Source organism: Podarcis erhardii, assembly GCF_964252035.2.
Source record: "Podarcis erhardii genome assembly, chromosome: 14".
Classification (NCBI taxonomy): Eukaryota; Metazoa; Chordata; class Lepidosauria; order Squamata; family Lacertidae; genus Podarcis; species Podarcis erhardii.
In genome coordinates, this window is record NC_138503.1 from 30446007 (window position 1) to 30465283 (window position 19277).

General features: G+C 40.7%; 1 protein-coding gene across 5 annotated transcripts in view; it reads right to left on the reverse strand.

Annotated features, from left to right (window-relative positions):
• RBBP6 (RB binding protein 6, ubiquitin ligase) overlaps positions 1-18837 on the reverse strand; it is a gene marked incomplete at its 3' end in the record, with an annotated part of 30591 nt that extends 11754 nt beyond the window's left edge. For 2 of the 5 annotated variants that reach the window (XM_081840615.1, XM_081840613.1), the window contains exons 1-8: positions 18118-18819; positions 13141-13240; positions 9935-9971; positions 5180-5224; positions 2786-2874; positions 2562-2658; positions 1849-1988; positions 1021-1193 (exon numbers count right to left, since the gene is read on the reverse strand). In XM_081840615.1, coding sequence (XP_081696741.1) covers positions 1021-1193; positions 1849-1988; positions 2562-2658; positions 2786-2874; positions 5180-5224; positions 9935-9971; positions 13141-13240; positions 18118-18283 — 847 coding nt within the window. In that variant the 5' untranslated portion in view covers positions 18284-18819. Of the gene's footprint in view, positions 1-1020; positions 1194-1848; positions 1989-2561; positions 2659-2785; positions 2875-5179; positions 5225-8482; positions 9972-13140; positions 13241-18117 lie in introns of those variants that run through there. The other 3 variants (XM_081840614.1, XM_081840616.1, XM_081840617.1) reach the window with 3 other exon arrangements.
• Between the last annotated feature and the right edge of the window lie 440 nt (positions 18838-19277).

Sequence of the window (19277 nt, forward strand, 5' to 3'; positions counted from 1 at the left end):
CTCTTACTGTCAGGAAGTTCTTCCTAATGTTTAGGTGGAATCTTTTTTCTTGTAGTTTGGAACCATTGCTCCGTGTCCGCTTCTCTAGAGCAGCAGAAAACAACCTTTCTCCCTCCTCTATGTGACATCCTTTTATATATTTGAACATGGCTATCATATCACCCCTTAACCTCCTCTTCTCCAGGCTAAACATGCCCAGCTCCCTTAGCCGTTCTTCATAAGGCATCGTTTCCAGGCCTTTGACCATTTTGGTTGCCCTCCTCTGGACACGTTCCAGTTTGTCAGTGTCCTTCTTGAACTGTGGTGCCCAGAACTGGACACAGTACTCCAGGTGAGGTCTGACCAGAGCAGAATACAGTGGCACTATTACTTCCCTTGATCTAGATGCAATACTCCTATTGATGCAGCCCAGAATTGCATTGGCTTTTTTAGCTGCCGCGTCACACTGTTGGCTCATGTCAAGTTTGTGGTCAACCAAGACTCCTAGATCCTTTTCACATGTACTGCTCTCAAGCCAGGTGTCACCCATCTTGTATTTGTGCCTCTCATTTTTTTTGCCCAAGTGCAATACTTTACATTTCTCCCTGTTAAAATTCATCTTGTTTGTTTTGGCCCAGTTCTCTAATCTGTCAAGGTCGTTTTGAAGTGTGATCCTGTCCTCTGGGGTGTTAGCCACCCCTCCCAGTTTGGTGTCATCTGCAAATTTGATCAGGATGCCCTTGAGTCCATCATCCAAATCTTAGAGTGTATCATATACCCAAAACACCAATGAACTTAAGGAAAAAGTAGAATTCTGTGGGTCAAAGGAAGAGTAAAAATTTTGGTTTAAAAACCCCAGTCCAGTTCCTGCCTCTTAAAAAAAGTAATGAAGCAGTCCAGGTGCAAGTAAGTACCCAACACTTTAAAGTAAAAGCAACCCTTCTATTCTCCTTCTCAGGTAACGCTAGAGGTGGGAAAACCCAATCAGCCTTGCTCTTCTCCCATCACATTCAGACACACAAGCCAGTTCATGGAACTCACATTCATCACAGTAGCTGTTTCCACAGCAGGGAATGACCACAGCATCAGTCATTATATCTTTGCAAATCAGACACAAAAGCTCATCTGGAATAGGGTCATCTTCTTCTGAGGAAGACGATGGCTCCTCTGGCAGGAAAGGGGGCTTCTCTTTCTTTCCTATAGCATAAGCAGCACTGAAAACACAGACACACATCTTGGTCTTAAAAAGGTGAGACAATACATGATGTTAAGCATTAAATATATGTGTTTAATATTTATTATTATTTATTCCACTTGTGTCCCACCTTTCTGCCCAAAGAACTCAACACTACAATTCCCAGCACTCTTAACAAGCTACAGTTTGTGGATAGAAGTAATGTTTATGGTGTGGATTTGACCCAAGTCACAGGCCTAGTCAAATAAATACTATATTCTAACAACATCCTGCCTTATATTCAATGAACTCAAGCAGTTTACAATTTCAAACCAAAACACTGGAGGACAGAATCAAACCAGAATTATCAAAGAGAATAGTTCCAGGAGAAATCAATAAACAGGAGGCTTTCCCTCTACTACAGAAGCAAAATGGTAAAACCAGGTGTTTCTGGAGGTGTTTATGAAAAGCAATGTTTTTGTCTGATGCTGAAGACATTGTCTGATGCCATAAATGAACTGTCACAAACATTCACAATTATTTCTTATTATGACATTTTTATTTTGTTTTTTTGTTTTTTACAAATATGCTGCTTACAATAAATAAGATTCCCTAGTTGCAAAGCTCTAGCTAGGAATATTGAACGTTAGAGACAACATTTCTGTTCTAAAGGTTCTAAAGACCTGCATACTTACGCATCAATAGTTGGGATGGCATATTTCCCTGTGTTTGTGAGCATGGCACCCTTGGTATTAGGGTCCTGCACCTCCATCATGAAACTTCGGGGAATTCCTGTGCTCTTTTTAATCCTGGGAACAGACTCGAAGTTTTTGTCCTATCGAAGGGGTAAAAAACACAAAAGATCTCTCTAAGCTATAAGAGAAAGATTCAACAGCTTCTCCAAACAGAACCCCTGCCCAAATTTAACTAAGCTTCTTGGCTTGTGTTGAAACAACATTGTTCAGGCACATGACATGAACTTTGCAGCTTCACCAAGGATGCTATTTAAGTCAGTCACATCTCATTTGAAGCATGAAAGAATTGAACAAAATTGTCTACTGCTCTTAGAATGTTTACTGTAAGCTATCATTAAGAAACTACTTTTCATAGTGAGCAGTGCCCCACAATAATAATCCATGACAGGTAGCCCTCCCTATACCCCACTGATCTTGCGTTACTGGAGTCAGTGATACAAATACAAGGTGGCACTACCAAATGGATCATTGAAGAGACAGACACAATCTGAAAGTGGAGAGAAAGAAGGACTTAGCAGGATATTACACTCCCCCATATACAATAAACCAAGGAATAAAACTTTCATTTTCTTGCTACAGGTTTAATGGAGGTCTATAAAAATAAAGATAAACAAGTTAACACTAATCAAAACTTCCATTCCACAGTCCCTTACCCCATTGGTCGGGCAGTTCTTTATGTAATGGCCAGCTTTTCCACAACGAAAGCAAGTGTATGTTGGCGGAGGCGGACCCAGGGGTTTCTTCATGTAACTAAAAAGGTGTAAGAAGAGAAGTGTATTTCTTTGCTGTTTTGCTTTAATTAAGAAGATAGTAAATCTGTAATTTTTTCCAAAGTTAGCTTTTAAAAAAATTGGTTTGTGGCATGCTGAAGACTTACTTGATTGGATCATATTCGTGGCCAGACTGTGACATCATAGCTTTAATTTTATCTTCTTCGGAAGCATTGGCTTCAGCCAGATTGGCGGTCTGTTCAATAGGTAATCATTTGACACACACATTAGAAACACATTTAAGTCCATCCAGTCAAAGACAAACACCACTCATCCAATCCTGTAAAGAGCAGCACAAAGCTAACTGAAAGTTGCCTCAAAAACAGCTCTTTAATATCAGATTGTCTTGAAGATGTTCCAGGGAGTCCTTATGCCGTTACATGATGTTTGTGTACTTGCTAACCTAAAATGAAAAGATAAAAAACTCTGCTGGGGCATTCTAACTAAACCTTAGGTGCAGTTTGTATCTTATGTAATGGCTTGTGTAACTGCTCCAGTTTGCCGTGATAAATTTAAATGGTCTGGAGTTAAGTGTTCTGAAAGATGCCTTCTGTAATACTTACAAGATAAAAGGCATTGAGCTGTTTCCTTTTGTAAAGTGATGCTGTTCACTACTGGCTCAATTTGCTATATAATGCTATGCATTATTTATGCTTAAAATATTTAAAAGGACAATGTCATCCTGAAATCTGAGGGTTCAGAAGCCCAGCTAGACCACCTTTAAAAACTTGGGAAATGGGCTTGTTATTCCCTTTCAGATGTCTTTAAAAGGAAAATGCCTGAGTGCAACTGAATGTATCCAAAAAACTATATCGCACCAACGCACAAAAATATTCAGACAAAATAATTTTCCCCAACTGGAATTAAAGACAGCACAAAATGTTTTGGAAACACAACTTTCAAGATAACACTACCCTTAAGGTGCAAGCCCTAAATGTGAGGCTCCCTTATTGAGCTAATGTTTCCAGAAACTTGGTACCTGTTAGGATGGTTCATTACACTCTATAAACAGATACAAGCAGGGTCTAAGGGACTGGTTTACTAACTGTTCAGATATTCAATCACTTAACATTCAGATCAGCCACACATACTTTATACATTCATCCACAAAAGCAACCAACTAGTTTCAACATTTTATTAAACAGTTGATTAAAATACATATTTTTTTTCTTAACATTCCAGATTAACAACTATTAAATTGTTCACATTTACAGAAGACTATTTTACAAATACTGAGCTAATTTGTTTGAACCCAAACAGTTTTACAGAACACATCCAATAGCACAAAACATTAGTAGGAATAGACCAAAATTCAAATATGGCATTTAATACATAATAGGAATAAAACAGAAAACTGTTAAACACATTTCCTCTATGCAAAGACTCTGTGCATTGAAGAGGTTTTAAAGCAAGTAACAGTTTTCAACTACTTTATATTACAAAATAGTCAGAAATACTTAAGTTCTCTGTAACTTGTATACCTCTTGGACATTTTTTCACACCTCAATAAAAATAGAACTTGACATGAGCTTACAGAACTGAGGACAAATTTAAGGACAGCACTAATGGAAACCAAACTAAAGCTACCTTGCTTGACTTAAATTTTGTATTTGCAAATGCACTTCAGAGTTTCCCAACTTTACTAGATAAAGTTTTTCTTGGAAACACATAACTTCAGTCTTTATTCACAAAGGGAACACAAATGTATTAGGTAACACTGCTTAATAGGCATTTTAAAGAGCAGCTAATTTACTTGATGAGCGTTATCACTAGTGCTTTCCCAGACAAAGTTACACATTATTGAGCAGAAAATGCAAGCAGTTTCATAGCAAAACAAGGCAGATACAACAGTTTCAGAAGGTCACATTTGCTAATATGCCACACATACACATTGGTATATTCCTATAAACAGTTACATTTACACAGTCTGTGTTCAAACAAATTAGTTGCATAGCTGCTGCCCACTGCATACACTACAAGTGTACAACTTTTATCAAATTTTATGCAAATTATTGCACTATCACTGGCTTTGAATGCAGAATCCCAAAATTATCATGTAAAGTGTCCATGTGATAGGGAAATACTTCTATTTTGGCTGTCACACCGAGAAATCCTAGGAGTCCATAAATAGCCAAAGTATTAAAATTCTTCTTTGTGCTATTTTTCCAATGCAAAATTAATGGAACGTATGAAAGAAACGATAAAACAGCTTCGGAGGTGCTTCTTCTTTGTGTCTTGAAGATGAGTAAAACGGCAACATTATGTTGAGGCTGATAAGGGACTCCCCTTCTATCTTCCCATACTGGGAACTACTCTTTACAGGATAGTTATCAATAAATATACACACATTTTCAATGTTTAGGCTCGGTACTTTTTACTAAAATTGCTTTGCACCAGTAACAGAAATTAACCAGATAAGGATCACAGCATAAAAACATTGAAAATACCAAGCAAGCAACAATTTATTTGGCTATATTTGACAAGAATATATGTATATATACCTTTGTAAGCTGGGCCAGAGAAATAGATGCAGAAGAGTCATCAATCTGTTCATAAAAAATTAAACACACATTCAAGTTCCACAATCAAAATGAAGCAAAATATTTAGCCTCTACTGTGTTATTAATATCTAGTCCTACAGAGAGGCATTTTTTCAAAGTAATGAAGCCTTTGGCCAAAACATATCATTGTCTGTACAGTTTGTGCAGTCAGGTATACATAATATTCAGTTTCACAGGAGAGCAACTAATGCTGCACTCACTCAATGGAATCAACTCACCAGGCTTATGTTCAGAGATCAACATAAACAAGCCTACATTTTTTCACAATAAAAATAAATTGCTTTTTCAATAGTTAAAAATCTTCATTCTGCATGTAATAGCATGCTGCAGTAGGTTCCACAAAGCAGTCGCACAAAATAGCCAAATATTTTCCTATATTAAAAAAATATAAAACTGGCAGATTTCAAGCCTCTGGAAACTTGTTAATGCTTAACTCAAAAAAGCCAATGTCGATAGCAACAGCGTACTAATTAAATGCTCTGTGGCAGGAAAAGTGTTGGAATTAAGTGCTTAAAATATTTATATGATTCTCAAATTACATTTTTAATGGAAACTATTGAAATAAAGAGGTAACATTTAAAGAATTTTGTTTGTAATATCTAAATCAGTAATGGCAAATATTTTCAGAAGTCCAGGGATCAGTTCAGGAACTTGATTTCTAGCACTGGGCTAAACTACAGCTACTGTCCATTTAAGAGAAATGGCATAATATAGCAAGAAATCAGACTTCAGTGCTGTGACAAGTCTTGGGATGCTGCTCAGAAAATGAACTGAAGCCCCCTAAAGCAAAAGATTTTATTTTGTTGGAGGTGCCATGAGTGTTAAACCAGATTGTGTAGATCAACTTTCTTTCATTTACAGTAGAGCAGTAACCTTCACTAACCTGGTGCACTCCAGATGCTTTGGTGTGCATCAGCCTCAGCATCCCAAAGACTTGTGCATGCAAGGGCTGATGGGAGTTGTGGTCCAAAACATCCAGAGTCCAACAGGTTGGCAAAGGCTGCATTCAAACTAACTTTGGAATAAGGCGGCATTCAATACCAGAAATACAGTAATGAGCTAATGAGCTAAGTTATGTTCTTGTGACATAAGGAATAGGACTCTAGCTACTACTTTAGAAAACAATTTCAATGAAAACATGTATTGCTTCTCATGGTGGTATCTTGCTTGAAGGTACCAGGATTGGGTCTCAAGCGCTTACATGCCTGGCGCCAAGTAAATAAAGCCACATTTTTGAGAGGCTAATCCTAGGATACAACATTCAACGTTAAGTTTTAAGACACATTTTAAGTAGTGCCTACAGGTAGCTCTGAAGTGAAAGCAATCAGAAATATAACATCGTAAAACACTAGCATTGTTTTATGGTCTTCAAGTGTAATGCAAAAAGTTGCTGAAGAAGAAAAATGGATTTATGTTAAGATAATAAAACACACATTTCCCTTCTAACTCCCAACATTTCAGGTGTTTGTGACTAGTGTTACAATACTGTCTGCCTAAAAGGGGGACAGTAAAACATAGGGTTAGGCAGATAGAAGCTAACCCTGAAAAAGAAATAAGCTTGCCTCTATGGAGTTCTGTAGGACTCTGTTTGGCAGGATGGAAGAACATGCTCGAGTCAATAGGTTTCACACTTTGCCCAAAGTTATGAGGGTACCCCTTTACTTTCTCCTGCTCAAGTGAATAGCTGCCATTCAACCCCACCAGCACTACACTTGGGACATCATTAAGAGTGGATCCTGGTCACCATTCCTAAAGCTGGGTGGCCAGCCTCAGCCAACGCAGTGATATTTGCAATGACCTCACCTCCATAATGTCCCACCAATCACAATCAGAGCTATCTGACTACTAACATTTTTTGTAGCTTGAACTATGCAGCAATTTAATTAAAGCAGTAAACTCAAACACAGCTTTCTAAAGGCAGCCTTTTCAAGAAAATGAGTTCACAACCTGTATCATGGCAGTTATTTTTGTGTGTGGTAACAGGCTGAGCAGGTAAACTGAAGAGCGTAACAGCTCATCAAGTGTTATTTACTGTAAGCAGCTGCAGCCATATGAAGCAAGTTATGGAACATGGGCACAGAGGTAATATTTCCCGTGGAAAGCACTGAACAGATTACAAGCAAAGCATTGCTTAAGAGTATAGGGACAAGGGAACACACTGCATCCTGGCCTCTAAAATACCAAAAGCAAGTGAATTTTGGGTCTCCTAGTAGTTGGAAGTCCTCTGGCTGCTCTTATTCCTTTAATGCTAAACTCTTTGCTCTTAAAAGTCATCAATTCCAGTTGAGATTTCTGTCCGTCCCGATTTCCATTCCTTTGCATGGCCACAAACGGCTGATTCACATTTCACACCCAGTCAAACCCATGCCCTACAATGAACTCAGAGTGCCACAAAGAGCTAAGAAAACCCCAGAGCCATGGCACTAAGGATCATGTTAGATCCAGCCCTGTACATGAGTGAGTTCACAACTTCCTAGATCCCAAGTTATTTGCAACACAGGAGAGGGAATCTGTGTGTGGGACACCTTGCCTTCTTAGGAAACCTGACTTGTGGAGGCCTTGTCAAGAACATTAGCAGTCTATATTAGATGCAGAAAGCCCACCCAAAAAGATGCTATACTTTTTGGATACTAAGACAACAATCAAAGAAGTACTACTTTGAGGAATTCTTGACAATTCAGAACATGTTGACTTTTTTTGACTACAGAAACCTGCACTCTATACTACTCTCGCCCAGTGCCAAGCTGGGCTCAGTGCCAAGCTCAACCTACAGAGTTTTTCGCTTTGTCACATATCACATGGAAGCACTGAAGTCTCCTCCCCACCATCTAGACCAAGTTTCCCAGAGCACTGAACACTTCACACAGAATTGGAAAGACCTATTTCCAAAAAGAATTTTCTTTTGAATTCTCAGTTGACATCTGGGCAAGACAGCATAGCAGATGAATTATGTAAAGGAACTAAGTGTTCCGCCTTAGCTTTAAAGCAGGCTTTAAACAGCCACCCTCTAGGCCAGGAAGTAGTAATCACCTCCAGGTACTTACAACAGGGAAGCTTTAAAAAGTATACACCCATCACCCCCACTTTAGAACGCAAATAAGTTACAATATGGATAAAAGTTTGTAGGCTAGTAAATTCTGTGGACCTGTTTGCAAGCCTGCTTTAAAAAAACACATTAAAAAACATTTGATCAAACTACAAGAACTACCCAGATGTATAATAGACATGCCAGGGAACACAATATTCTAAATGAATGTTGAACTTTATTTACGAACATATAGTCGTGTTTATATACATACTAGCAAAGAAAAGGACTGCTCATGAAAAAAGAATTAGGTAAGTGTAGCTTACACAAATCCACTATATTATGTATTACAGCAGTCATTGGGTCACTATAAATGGGAAGCAGTTTTAAAACATGTATGACGAGTTGTCAAATGCAGCCTATGGTTTAACATTTTTGAAAGGCTACACAAAGACCAAACATTTCTAGTTAACCATGATTTCATCAATATTCTCACTGGTCACCAAGACCAGTAAATCCACAAAATAACTTTTTGGGTTTCGTTCTTCTAAAAAGAAAGCCAGCTACACTTAAACAAGTACACGCAAGATATGCCAAGCTGAAAAATAATTAGAACTAGGTTTGCAGTATCTTAAATTAAGCAAAACCATACTGAACAGAATATGTGTTAGTACCAGCTAAAATTAATACACCAGAATCAAACAAAAATGCTGCCAATGTTATCATACACAAACAATGGTATGCTACAGAAGGATTTACTAGAGTATTCAATTTCAGAGTTTATCTAATATAAAATAACATTAGGGAATTTGTCTGGTGAAGAGGAAAGAAGTAAGGCAAGTTATCCTCAACTGGAAAGGTTTCTTAAAAAGGTAGCAGGACTTGCAGCTGGGTTGTTATGCCAAAATATGTTTCCTGTATGTTGACTACTGTGACAAATTTAAATTATGTGCTTGCTCACAAAAAAACAGAAGCAAGTGCAGGATACCAGTTCTAGATGGTTTTTAAAAAATTCTTATTGCTATTGGAAGTCGTGTGCAAAGACTGTGTATGACAGGGCACATTTATAGCTGCATAAAACTGCTCTTGATGTTTTAACATGTGCCTGAACCCCAAGTTAAAAGGAAAAAAAAAAAACAAGTTTAACACTAATGTGGTTTTTGACGTTTTCAAAAACCATAAAGGGAAATACTTAGAACAAAGCCTAGGTGATACAATGCAATAGTGGCAAAAAAAGATACACTCCAAATGTTTTTATTTCAAGAAAACAAAAAGGCACACAACAACCTATACAAACATATAGCTACTAACTAGAGACACACAGATGTTGAACAAGGTAATCACGTTTAGCAGTGAAACCCTTATCTTACATGATCTATAAATGATCATACAGTATCTGTACAACACATAGTCATACAGGAAATAATCTTGCATTCAATATGCAATACAGTGCGTCACTTTGCACAAGTGTCAATATTCACATTAAAATGATCTGCATTGCTTAATTTTGCTATACTGATTCAAAATACATTGTATTTACAATATAAATGGTTCTCTGTGAGAAATCAATGTAAATTAATATTTAGAAAAGTATTTTATTGCTACATTACTTTAAAAACATTAAGTGAATGTGTAGAAGGAAAAAAGTGTGATATTGTGTTTTTACATACTGCTTTTGAAGTTCCACTCACTGGATCAGTTCGACTTCTAAAAAGAGAAAATAGAGAATGTCAGAAAACAGCAATGGCATATAGCACAAAACAGAGGAAACTGCCACCTTAGATACAAACCGTATGCCTGTTTTGTATTTTAATATTTTGTTGGAAGCTGCTCAGAGTGGTTGGGTAAACCCAGCCAGATGGGCGGGGTATAAATAATTTATGATTATTAATTATTATTATTATTAGACTTTATTGGCCCAGAGAGAACTGTTTATAGAACAGTATTAATCAACTGCATCTCCCGCACAAGAGCCATCATATAACGAACACACTTAAGCTTGATTCAGATGTAATGGGAAACCATGGTTTTCTGCTATGTGCATAAGCTATGGTGAGCCCCTCCCCTTCTTTAATGGCTGTGGGTGAGCAGAAGACCTGCTTTTATAGAACTACCCATTAAATCTTAACTTTGGCGAACTGTGTTTAAACTAAGGTTTGTGATAACAAGGAAGAATTTGAAACTGCTAGCTTCTTCTCGTTAAAAGTTATTTAAGTAACCACAGCCTGGATGTTACAGAGAACCACACATTGCTTAAAAGTTACTGATCTCCTCACAATTGTTAAGGAGTGAGTGCATGCAAGTCCAAAGCCAATGTCTGAATAGGGCCTTATACCACATGCCTTACATATTTGTCACTGAAAACAGTTTAAATGTAAGCAGCAAGTAACCCAAGATAAAAGCAATTTTGTATTTTAAAAAAAAATAAATTCTCTGAATCCTGCTATTTTGTTGTCTCATTTTTGAGGTTGATGTCTGTCATGTTTATTACTGGGGAAAGAACTAATCCTAATCATGGTCTCTGGTGGTACAAAGCGAAGGCCACAGGCACACATTAAGTTAAAACTACACATGGGGTGAGGGGATAGTACTGCACACTCAACGAGCATGTTCCATGGTGTGTGTGTGAGGGGTGGGTGGACAGATACCAAGGAATGGAACTCTAAGCAGAAAACTGGTCCTTGCACCAGGAATAGTATTTTTCTGTAGGAGGAGGGAGCAGGCTGCTTAAGCGAGCATTGGGGTGGGAAGACAGGCATTAAGTGCCTGAATGTGCAAGACATTTTAGTGTTGGCCTGGCAGGTGGGATGGAGTAGACACCAGACCTGGCCTCAGCAGGCAGCAAAAATTACTCTCAAGAGTTCCTGAGGATATGTTTGCGATACATTTTACCCTACAAATGTACAACATCTTTACCATAAGCAACTCTTGCAAACATAAGCAAATGTGCTCTGTATTCACTTGACTTTAAAGGAACAAGTCAATGTTCACTCCAGAGTACATTATGCTTTAGTGCTAACCCATCATACCTATATCAGCTGTGTGGAAGGGTGCCATCCAGTTACCAAGTATCAAACCTAAGACCAGCTCAGTTGGTTAAAATGTGGTGCTGATAACTCCAAGATTGCAGGTTTGTTCCCTGTATGGGGCAGTTGCATATTCTTGCATCACAAGGGGTTAGACTAGATCATCCTTCCATCTCTACAATTCTATGATTCCCTCTTTCTTATTCTCCCCCCCTCTCACACACAAACACACCATTCACATGTTATGCTATTGAAGGCTGAGAGGTGATATCATGCTATGATAAATGCACAAGAGGACTAGAACAGTATCTGCTTAAAATATTCAAAACATGATCTTCAGAAGCACAATCCACCAGAATCTTGCCCTGCCCAGCATCCACTGCTTTTGCTTGCTCCCACCCAATTCCTCCCCAAAAGGCAATATGAATAAGTCCTGTGTCCAGGAACTCCTACCCACATGTAGAATGCAGATCTCATTAAGCAATCCATAGACAAGCCCAAACTCCTATAATGGAAAACCAGTCCCAAGGGTTTCTCTCCTCATCCTGTCTCTACATACCATAGAAATTTGTTTTCATCATTAAGCTCAACATTGTCTGATCATAATTAATTTTATAATGAATCATAATGTGAAAAAGCCACTCTTTTTACAATTTAATCTCTATCATCCCCAAGTCAATCCAAACATAAAATATTCGATCTCCAGGAGATGTTCAGAATTGGGCCTATTGCCAACCTGAACTTCAAGAATCAGCCCCACACTCAGGATTTCAGTCAGGTTTATTTTCCAAATTCCAAAACTGCAGGAACACAAGTCTATTCACTGGAGAGGAATAATCTACTTCAAGTGCCTCTAAGTAAAAGAATGTAAAAAATTAAACAAGAATAGATGTAGGGCTAATTCTTGGGCACAGCCGTTTAAGTTGGTCAGCTGAAACGTGTGCAGAGGAGGGAGACCTAGATGATCAAGGGTCTGGAAACCAGGCCTTATGAACAACTGATGAAGGAGTTAGGGATGTTTAGCCTGGAGAAGAAACAGGTGACAGGATAGCCATTTTCAAATAGTTGAAGAGTTGCCACAAGGAAGATGGAGCAAATTTGTTCTCTGCTGCTCCAGAGTGGACAATCCTAACCAATGAATTCAAATGACAAAAAAAGAGATTCCCCCCAAAAAGAGATCCCCCCCGAACATTAGGGGGGGGGAGAAATCTGATGGTAAGAGCTGTTTAACAGTGGAACAGACTCCCTTGGAAGGTGGTAGACTTCCTTTTGGAGGTTTTTAAGGTTAGACAACTGTGATGCCAAATTGTAGGGGGTTGGACTTCATTCATGCATGACCCTCAGGGGTCCATTCCAACTCCGATTCTTCATTTTCAAAGGACTACCAGAAAGGGCACAGTATAATTTTAAAGTATTATTCAGTAAACAAAATAACCTTTTTGACTTTATTGTCCCACTCTCACCAAACATATCAAAACACATAACTTATTACCAACTAGAAGCTGGATGTGCCTAATTCACTCACATGGAACTCAAGACTGCATGGGTGGGGGAGAGGATTCTGATGGAAATCCCCAGCAAACTAGCAAATAGAAAACTGCTTTTCCTGTAACTTCTGTTAGAAAATGTAACTTCGTCAGGAGAATAAATAGGAATGTAACTGCCATAGACTGAAATGGAAATGTGCAACTTACATATGCTAGCATGGTCAAATATGACAAAATGAATTTGCATGCATGTTTTTCATGTAACAGAAATAAACTATGTTTCTTGCATCACTAAGCTTCTACATGTTAGGTAGAACCCATATGTTTATTTTAGTACTTGGAACAAAAAACCCAGACACTTACATGACATATGTTTTGCTTGTACATTTTACTCCACCAATAGGAATTCTTCTGACAATAACAGATGAGTTCTTGGGAATCAGGGCATTATCATCAGTATATTCTAGGAAAGGAGAGAAAAAACATGTATGCTTGGTTCAGAATAAAAGAAAAGAAAACCAATGTGGAATTTTCTCAAAATAGGCCACAAAACCCTGGGACTTTTCAGCAATTGTAACCATTTGGGATCCTTAATACGTATCCCACAATTATTGAAGTAGCATTTGGTGGAACTTGGACCACTTTCCTTAATATACCCAAGACTTGTAGAATGAATACTAATGAAAATGTAATTTATTAGGACACTGGCTAAAAGCACAGTATGACAGGACCGTATTTAGCATCTTTGGGATAGTTTTAAAATGCTAAATGGACCCTGCCAATTAAGAGTGCACTCCAGAACAAGGATTTCATAGGGAGATATTTAAAGCAAAAGATAACTTATGTACAGAGTGATCTGGAACTTCATACTGTATTGGGAATGCACACTCTGTCTGCAACCCTATACATGTATACTCAAAAGTAAACCCTATTGAGTCTATCAGGTAAGGGTATATATGACTGCAACCTAAGTCTATGAATTTGTAGTCTAGTTTGCAAAGTGTTCCCAAGAAAGCAGGTATGGCAGTTACTATAGCACAATGATCTGAGGTAGCAATTTCACTGGACTTACCCTTTTGGGAATACTGAAAAATGTTCTACCTCTTTTTGCCAAAATCACATAACCAAAATGTTAGCTTGTCCTTGTGAAAGGTTGCAAAGAACAGGATGTGTTAATGTACAAACCACAAGTTTAGTATTTGGATTACATGGATCTCTCCCCCCCCCCCCAATTATAAAAGGTTTATATAATAACAGTTATAGTTGGAGTAGATTCACTGAAATGAATGAACACAACTATCTTAGGTCCAGCAATTCCAATGGGTTTAATCAGAGAGGGAGTTAGTTGGATTCCACCCAAAATATTTAAGCCACCCAACCCCATACATTGAAATCATACCTCTATTTCTTTAAAAAGCACCCAGTTATAAAATCAACACATGGCTCCATAGTTAGGATGGGTGCTTACAACTAACTACCCCCCACCAGCCTGGAGCTGCTAATATTGTGCCAATGTGGATGTTTTAACACACATCATATATGCATGGGCACAATAAGCTAACAGTGCGTTTGGTGAAGATGTCTCTGATTTTCCCTGGACAAGAGCATAAAAATGGCAAGCATAACACACGACTGAATTTCCCAGGGACCTGGTGGTTGTTTTTTTAAAATTCCAGATAGTTCAGCAACTGAAACAGCTATTGTCATAAAAAATCAACTAGCTGACATGAAAATTAATTAAGAAATTCACTGTACAATTCTCTTGAGGAAATAAATGGCTTGTGTTCACATCAAGAACTTGCCATAGTTCACTTTTCAACTTATTGTCCCAAACAGTCTTTCTACAGTCTCTTCTGGAATTATACACACTTTCCAGGAATTAACACAAAACTTGCGTAATGGTACACATACTTTGGGGGGCGGGGACAAGGAGCATAAGGATAAATGTGACAGCCTATTTCCCCCAGAATACCTGTCTGGGGTGCCTAACTAGATGAACTACTATAACCTTGCTGCCTAATAAACATTAATCCAATTGCCTAATTCAGTCCTGACACATCTAATCTACATTTACAGTGAACTCTCTCAGTGGGTGCATGCCATTTTCAGTGAGCAGTTAGTTTGGAGCTTTTTGCCTGCACATGACAACCTCGGGGACTTGCCTTAGACACACAATGCACATACATGCCGGACAAACATTCTCTCTTCCATAAAGTCTTGTACATATGAGAGGCTTTTGTGGCAGTCTGAAGTCTGCTTTGTTTGCCGTCATTTGTGGTAACAAGCACAATGTTTAAAATGCACATATCCTCAGCAGGGCCAACATGACTTGTACTTTCCTAAAGATTCACATACAGACAGTCTTGGTCCACTTTTTAGCATGCCAAGGTGGTTACTGAGATGAGTGTTGACATTATCAAAGTCACTGTCCACCAGGCCTACCACCAATCAGGAAACGAATCGTATCCAGTGTATTCACCCTAGGCTGTCATAAGTCAAAGATAAGGAACCTGTTTCCTCCAGATGTGGGAAGACTAGATTTCCAGTCACCCCTGACTATGCTGGTTGGAACTCATGGAAGCTGGGAGGCCAACAATACCTGGAGAACACAAGTTCCCTATTCCTGACATAACTGTTAAATCTACTCAAGCAGCTCTATTCATACACAAATTCAGTATGTATGTTTTGACATAACACCATATGCCACACCATCAGGCAACAAGGATAATAAGATTGTAACTAATTCAGAGGTAAGTATGCCACCAGTGGCTATTAGCCATGATGTAACTGCTTAAACTGTATGTGGAATCTTGGAACTGCCGGAAACTGGGAGTGAGGGCTTGGAATGGCTCATGCCAACAACTGTTTACCACCCACTTCCTCTGACGCATCTGCTGCTGACTGCTACTACAGACAGACACCAACTAATCAGGCCACCTGAGCCTCACTTGCAGTCAAAACAAAAAAAAACCTGAGGGGCCTTGTTAATGGATTCAACAACTTCTGATGGATTCAACTATGACCAGATACAAGCCAAGCTCTCTACTTATTTATCATATAAAAACCAGAATATTTTTCTAGGTATTTATTACATATTCAGGGAAGCAGTGTAAAGATTTTGTGTACCAGTCTGGTATTGGAATGGGAAGCTAAGTAACACTGATGAAACAAGTTTTAAACTGTTTCCCCAATTCAACTGTTACCTTTAGCACACTAGGTAGTGTTGGGGAAGCATGTGCTTCAAGCTGCTGTAAGGACTACTGAAGTAACATAGTGTTGCAGGCACAAAAGTGCTATATAATGTAACTTTAAATTGCTTACATGAGTAGTTGCATTCTTTATCGGCCATATACCCTTGGGTCTGGGGTGCTGAGACCTAGAAGATCACAAGACTAAAGATGCTACCACCTTAGTAATTCATCTCACCACATACAGGGCAACAGCTTGACCACTGGCTACCCATACACACACCAATCTATCAAAGGAAGGTAGGTAACGGAAAAGGTGTACACAGTGGTGTGAGCCCTCCAGATTTTTAGGACCACAACTCCCATAGTTTCTCACCCTATGCTTGTTAGGGCTGATGGGAGCTGTTCTCTAAAACATCAGGCTGGGGGTGGCTAAGAGTCCTGGACAAAGACTAAGGAGTTCCAGGTTCAAATTCCCAATATTGCCCGCAGCTTAACTGTGGGCCCTCACTTTTCCTATGCCTAGTTCAACAGTGGAGCATTTGCTTCGTATTTTTCCCTTTGCATTTAGCCTGTTGTAGAATTGGGGGTTAGTTTTTGCTGCTCAACTCACCAAGGGACTCTGAGTTCCCTAAGTCAATAATGGGTCAGAGATGGATGGAGGCAGGAGCCAGTGAAAGCAAGGCAGATCTTTATTTTTCTGTTATAACAAAGCCACTGCCTCCTTCTAAGGTGGTGGGAGATCCATAACAAAGATGTTCAAGCCCCTTTAAAGACTTTACACATTGCCCAAACCCTTAGCCAAAGACCACCCTAAAAACATCATACATACATCAAAGAACGAGGAGGCCGTCTACAACAATAAATTGAGAGTGAGGCTCCTCTCCTGCCTGCCAGGATACCTAATAACCTTTTAATTAATTGCATTTCAGTGGAACCTCGGGTTGTGAACGTGATCCGTGCGGGAGGCGACTTAGCGGTTCTGCACATGCGCCGAAACCCGGAAGTAACCCATTCCAGTACTTCCGGGTTCAGCGCGTCCGTAACCCAAAAACACACAACCCGCAGTGATCGCAACCCCAGGTATGACTGTACCTGGGCAGTCTGACTGACCATTCTTTTGAGATGGTAAATACTTTAGTTCTTGAATCCAGGTCACTTCCTATTCATACACAAAATACCCCCTTAAAATGGGATTTGAAGGATTTGGAACTGAAACTACTATTGGGAAAGGTTTCTCTTCTAATATTTTGAGTCATTAGGAGAGCCAATATAGCTTCTGGGATTGTTCTGTGTGCTAAAATAATGGGCAATTTTCTCAGGAAATATTTCCTAAATTTTGAAGGGTGAAGGATTGGTTTTCTGTGGAGTGTGTGTCTGATATGCGTGTGCATCCTAAAATTTTATAACAACCCTTGTGCAATTTTAAAACCTGCACAGTGGAAAACCCCAGGTTCACACTTTGGCATCTTCAGTAAGGCTGGGAATTTCCCCAGTCTGACTGACATCATGGGGAGCCTCTGGCAGCAATCTTCAATACTGTCAGGCCTGAGTCCCACCAAATATGCATTGGGAAACCCATTTGGCACTTAATATCTTAGATCAGACCATGACCCAGTAGTGGGTCCCAACCCACCAGCTGAAAACCAAAGGTGTCAATGATACTAAACAGGCCCAGTGGCCTGACTCTGCAGAAAGCAAAGTGAAAGCATGTGAAGATAAAGACCCATACCCTTTGGAGAAAAGGTGGCCTAGCAACCCTCATAAGGGAAGGGCTTTCTGAGTCAAGGATGTTTGTCACTCCTGCCCCGATTTAGACTGTGGCTGCATACATCACCATCCATACATCTAAAGCACATCTCCACCCCTCACAAGGCCACAATTCCCAGCCCCCGGGATTATTTCTGCTCCCTTTGTGTGTTAACGTGCCTTTTAAACCCATGTTGTTGTGTATGTGTGTACGCATCATGTGGGTAACCTCTTTGCTTGCCGGGGGGGGGGGGCCTGGATCGCGGGTGGGTGGGTGCGCGCGCGCTGTGTGTGAGGGATGCTGGTCGTGTCCCCACAAGAGAAGAGGAAGAGAAGAAAGCCAAACGACGACGACACGAGAAAACAGAGTACGAGAGCCGCCCGTCGTCGTCGTCCTTCCTACCTTCTTTGGTCTGAGCATTAGTGATCTGGAGGTCGCAGTCGCCGGCCTTGAGCTTCTCGCGGCCCATGATCTGGCGCTTGAGGTCGCAGAGCGAGATGTGGAGCCCATCGAAGGTGACCGTGTCATACTTGAGCTTCGAGGAGAACTTGTAGTGCACGCAGGACATGGCGGTGGAGGGGAGGGAGGGACGGGGGGCGCTACGCGGGTGGGGGATGGGCAGGCGCCGAGACTACGGCGGCGGGCGGGCGGGGAGGGAAAGATGCCTCGAGGGAGAAAAAGGGCCGCGAAGGGCGTCCTCCCGTGTGAGGCGGCGGCTTCTTCCTCCTCAAAGGCCGCCTCGTTCCGCCATGGTCCTCCGCGACGGCAGCAACGGCGGCTCCCGTCAGGCGTTGCGCTGGGCCGGCTAGGCCGCCATCATGGCGGCGGCGGCGGCTTCCTAAAACACCTCTCTTCTCCTTTTCTCTCCTGCCTTCCTTCTTCCTCTTCCTCGTTCTCCCTCCGCTCCTTTTCTTTCTCCTTCTCCTCCTTCGCCGTCTTCGGCCTCGGCCTCCAACTCCTTCCCCTCACGACGCCGCTACCGCTCCTCCGGCTCGATGGGGTTTCCCGGCCAGCGACCGCAGGGGCTGCGGAGGGAGGGAACGGCCGCTCCACGCACAACAGCAGCGCAAGGCGCAGGCGGTCCCTCCCCCCTCCCGGGTTACTGGTCTGCGCATGCGTCACAGTGCGCCACCTTCGGCCTCACGTGACCCTGCGCATTATGACAAAGGAAAAGGGCGGGATGGCAGGCAGGGAGGGAGGGCAAAGAAGGAAGGGGAGCGGTGCTTTCCGGGCTTAGCCCTCCGCCTCCATCGCCTCCTCGCCTTCCCCTCTCAGCCGCGTGATCCCCCCGGGCTCCTCCCTCTTAAAGGCGCAGGCAGGAAGGGCACCGATGCGGGGGGTCCCTTCTTGGAGAGAAGCCGAAGATGGTGGTTGGGGAGGAGGGGGCTGGCTTTGGAGGCACGCAGCCCTCTTGCAGCTTTCAGAGATATATTGCAAGGATACCTATTTAAATTTCGCCCTGTCTATTGTTTATTTTATATAAAAGTCTAAAATATGGAATATACATTTTTTTTAAAAAAAAAATCAGTCCAATATATGAAATACACGCACAAGGATACAGT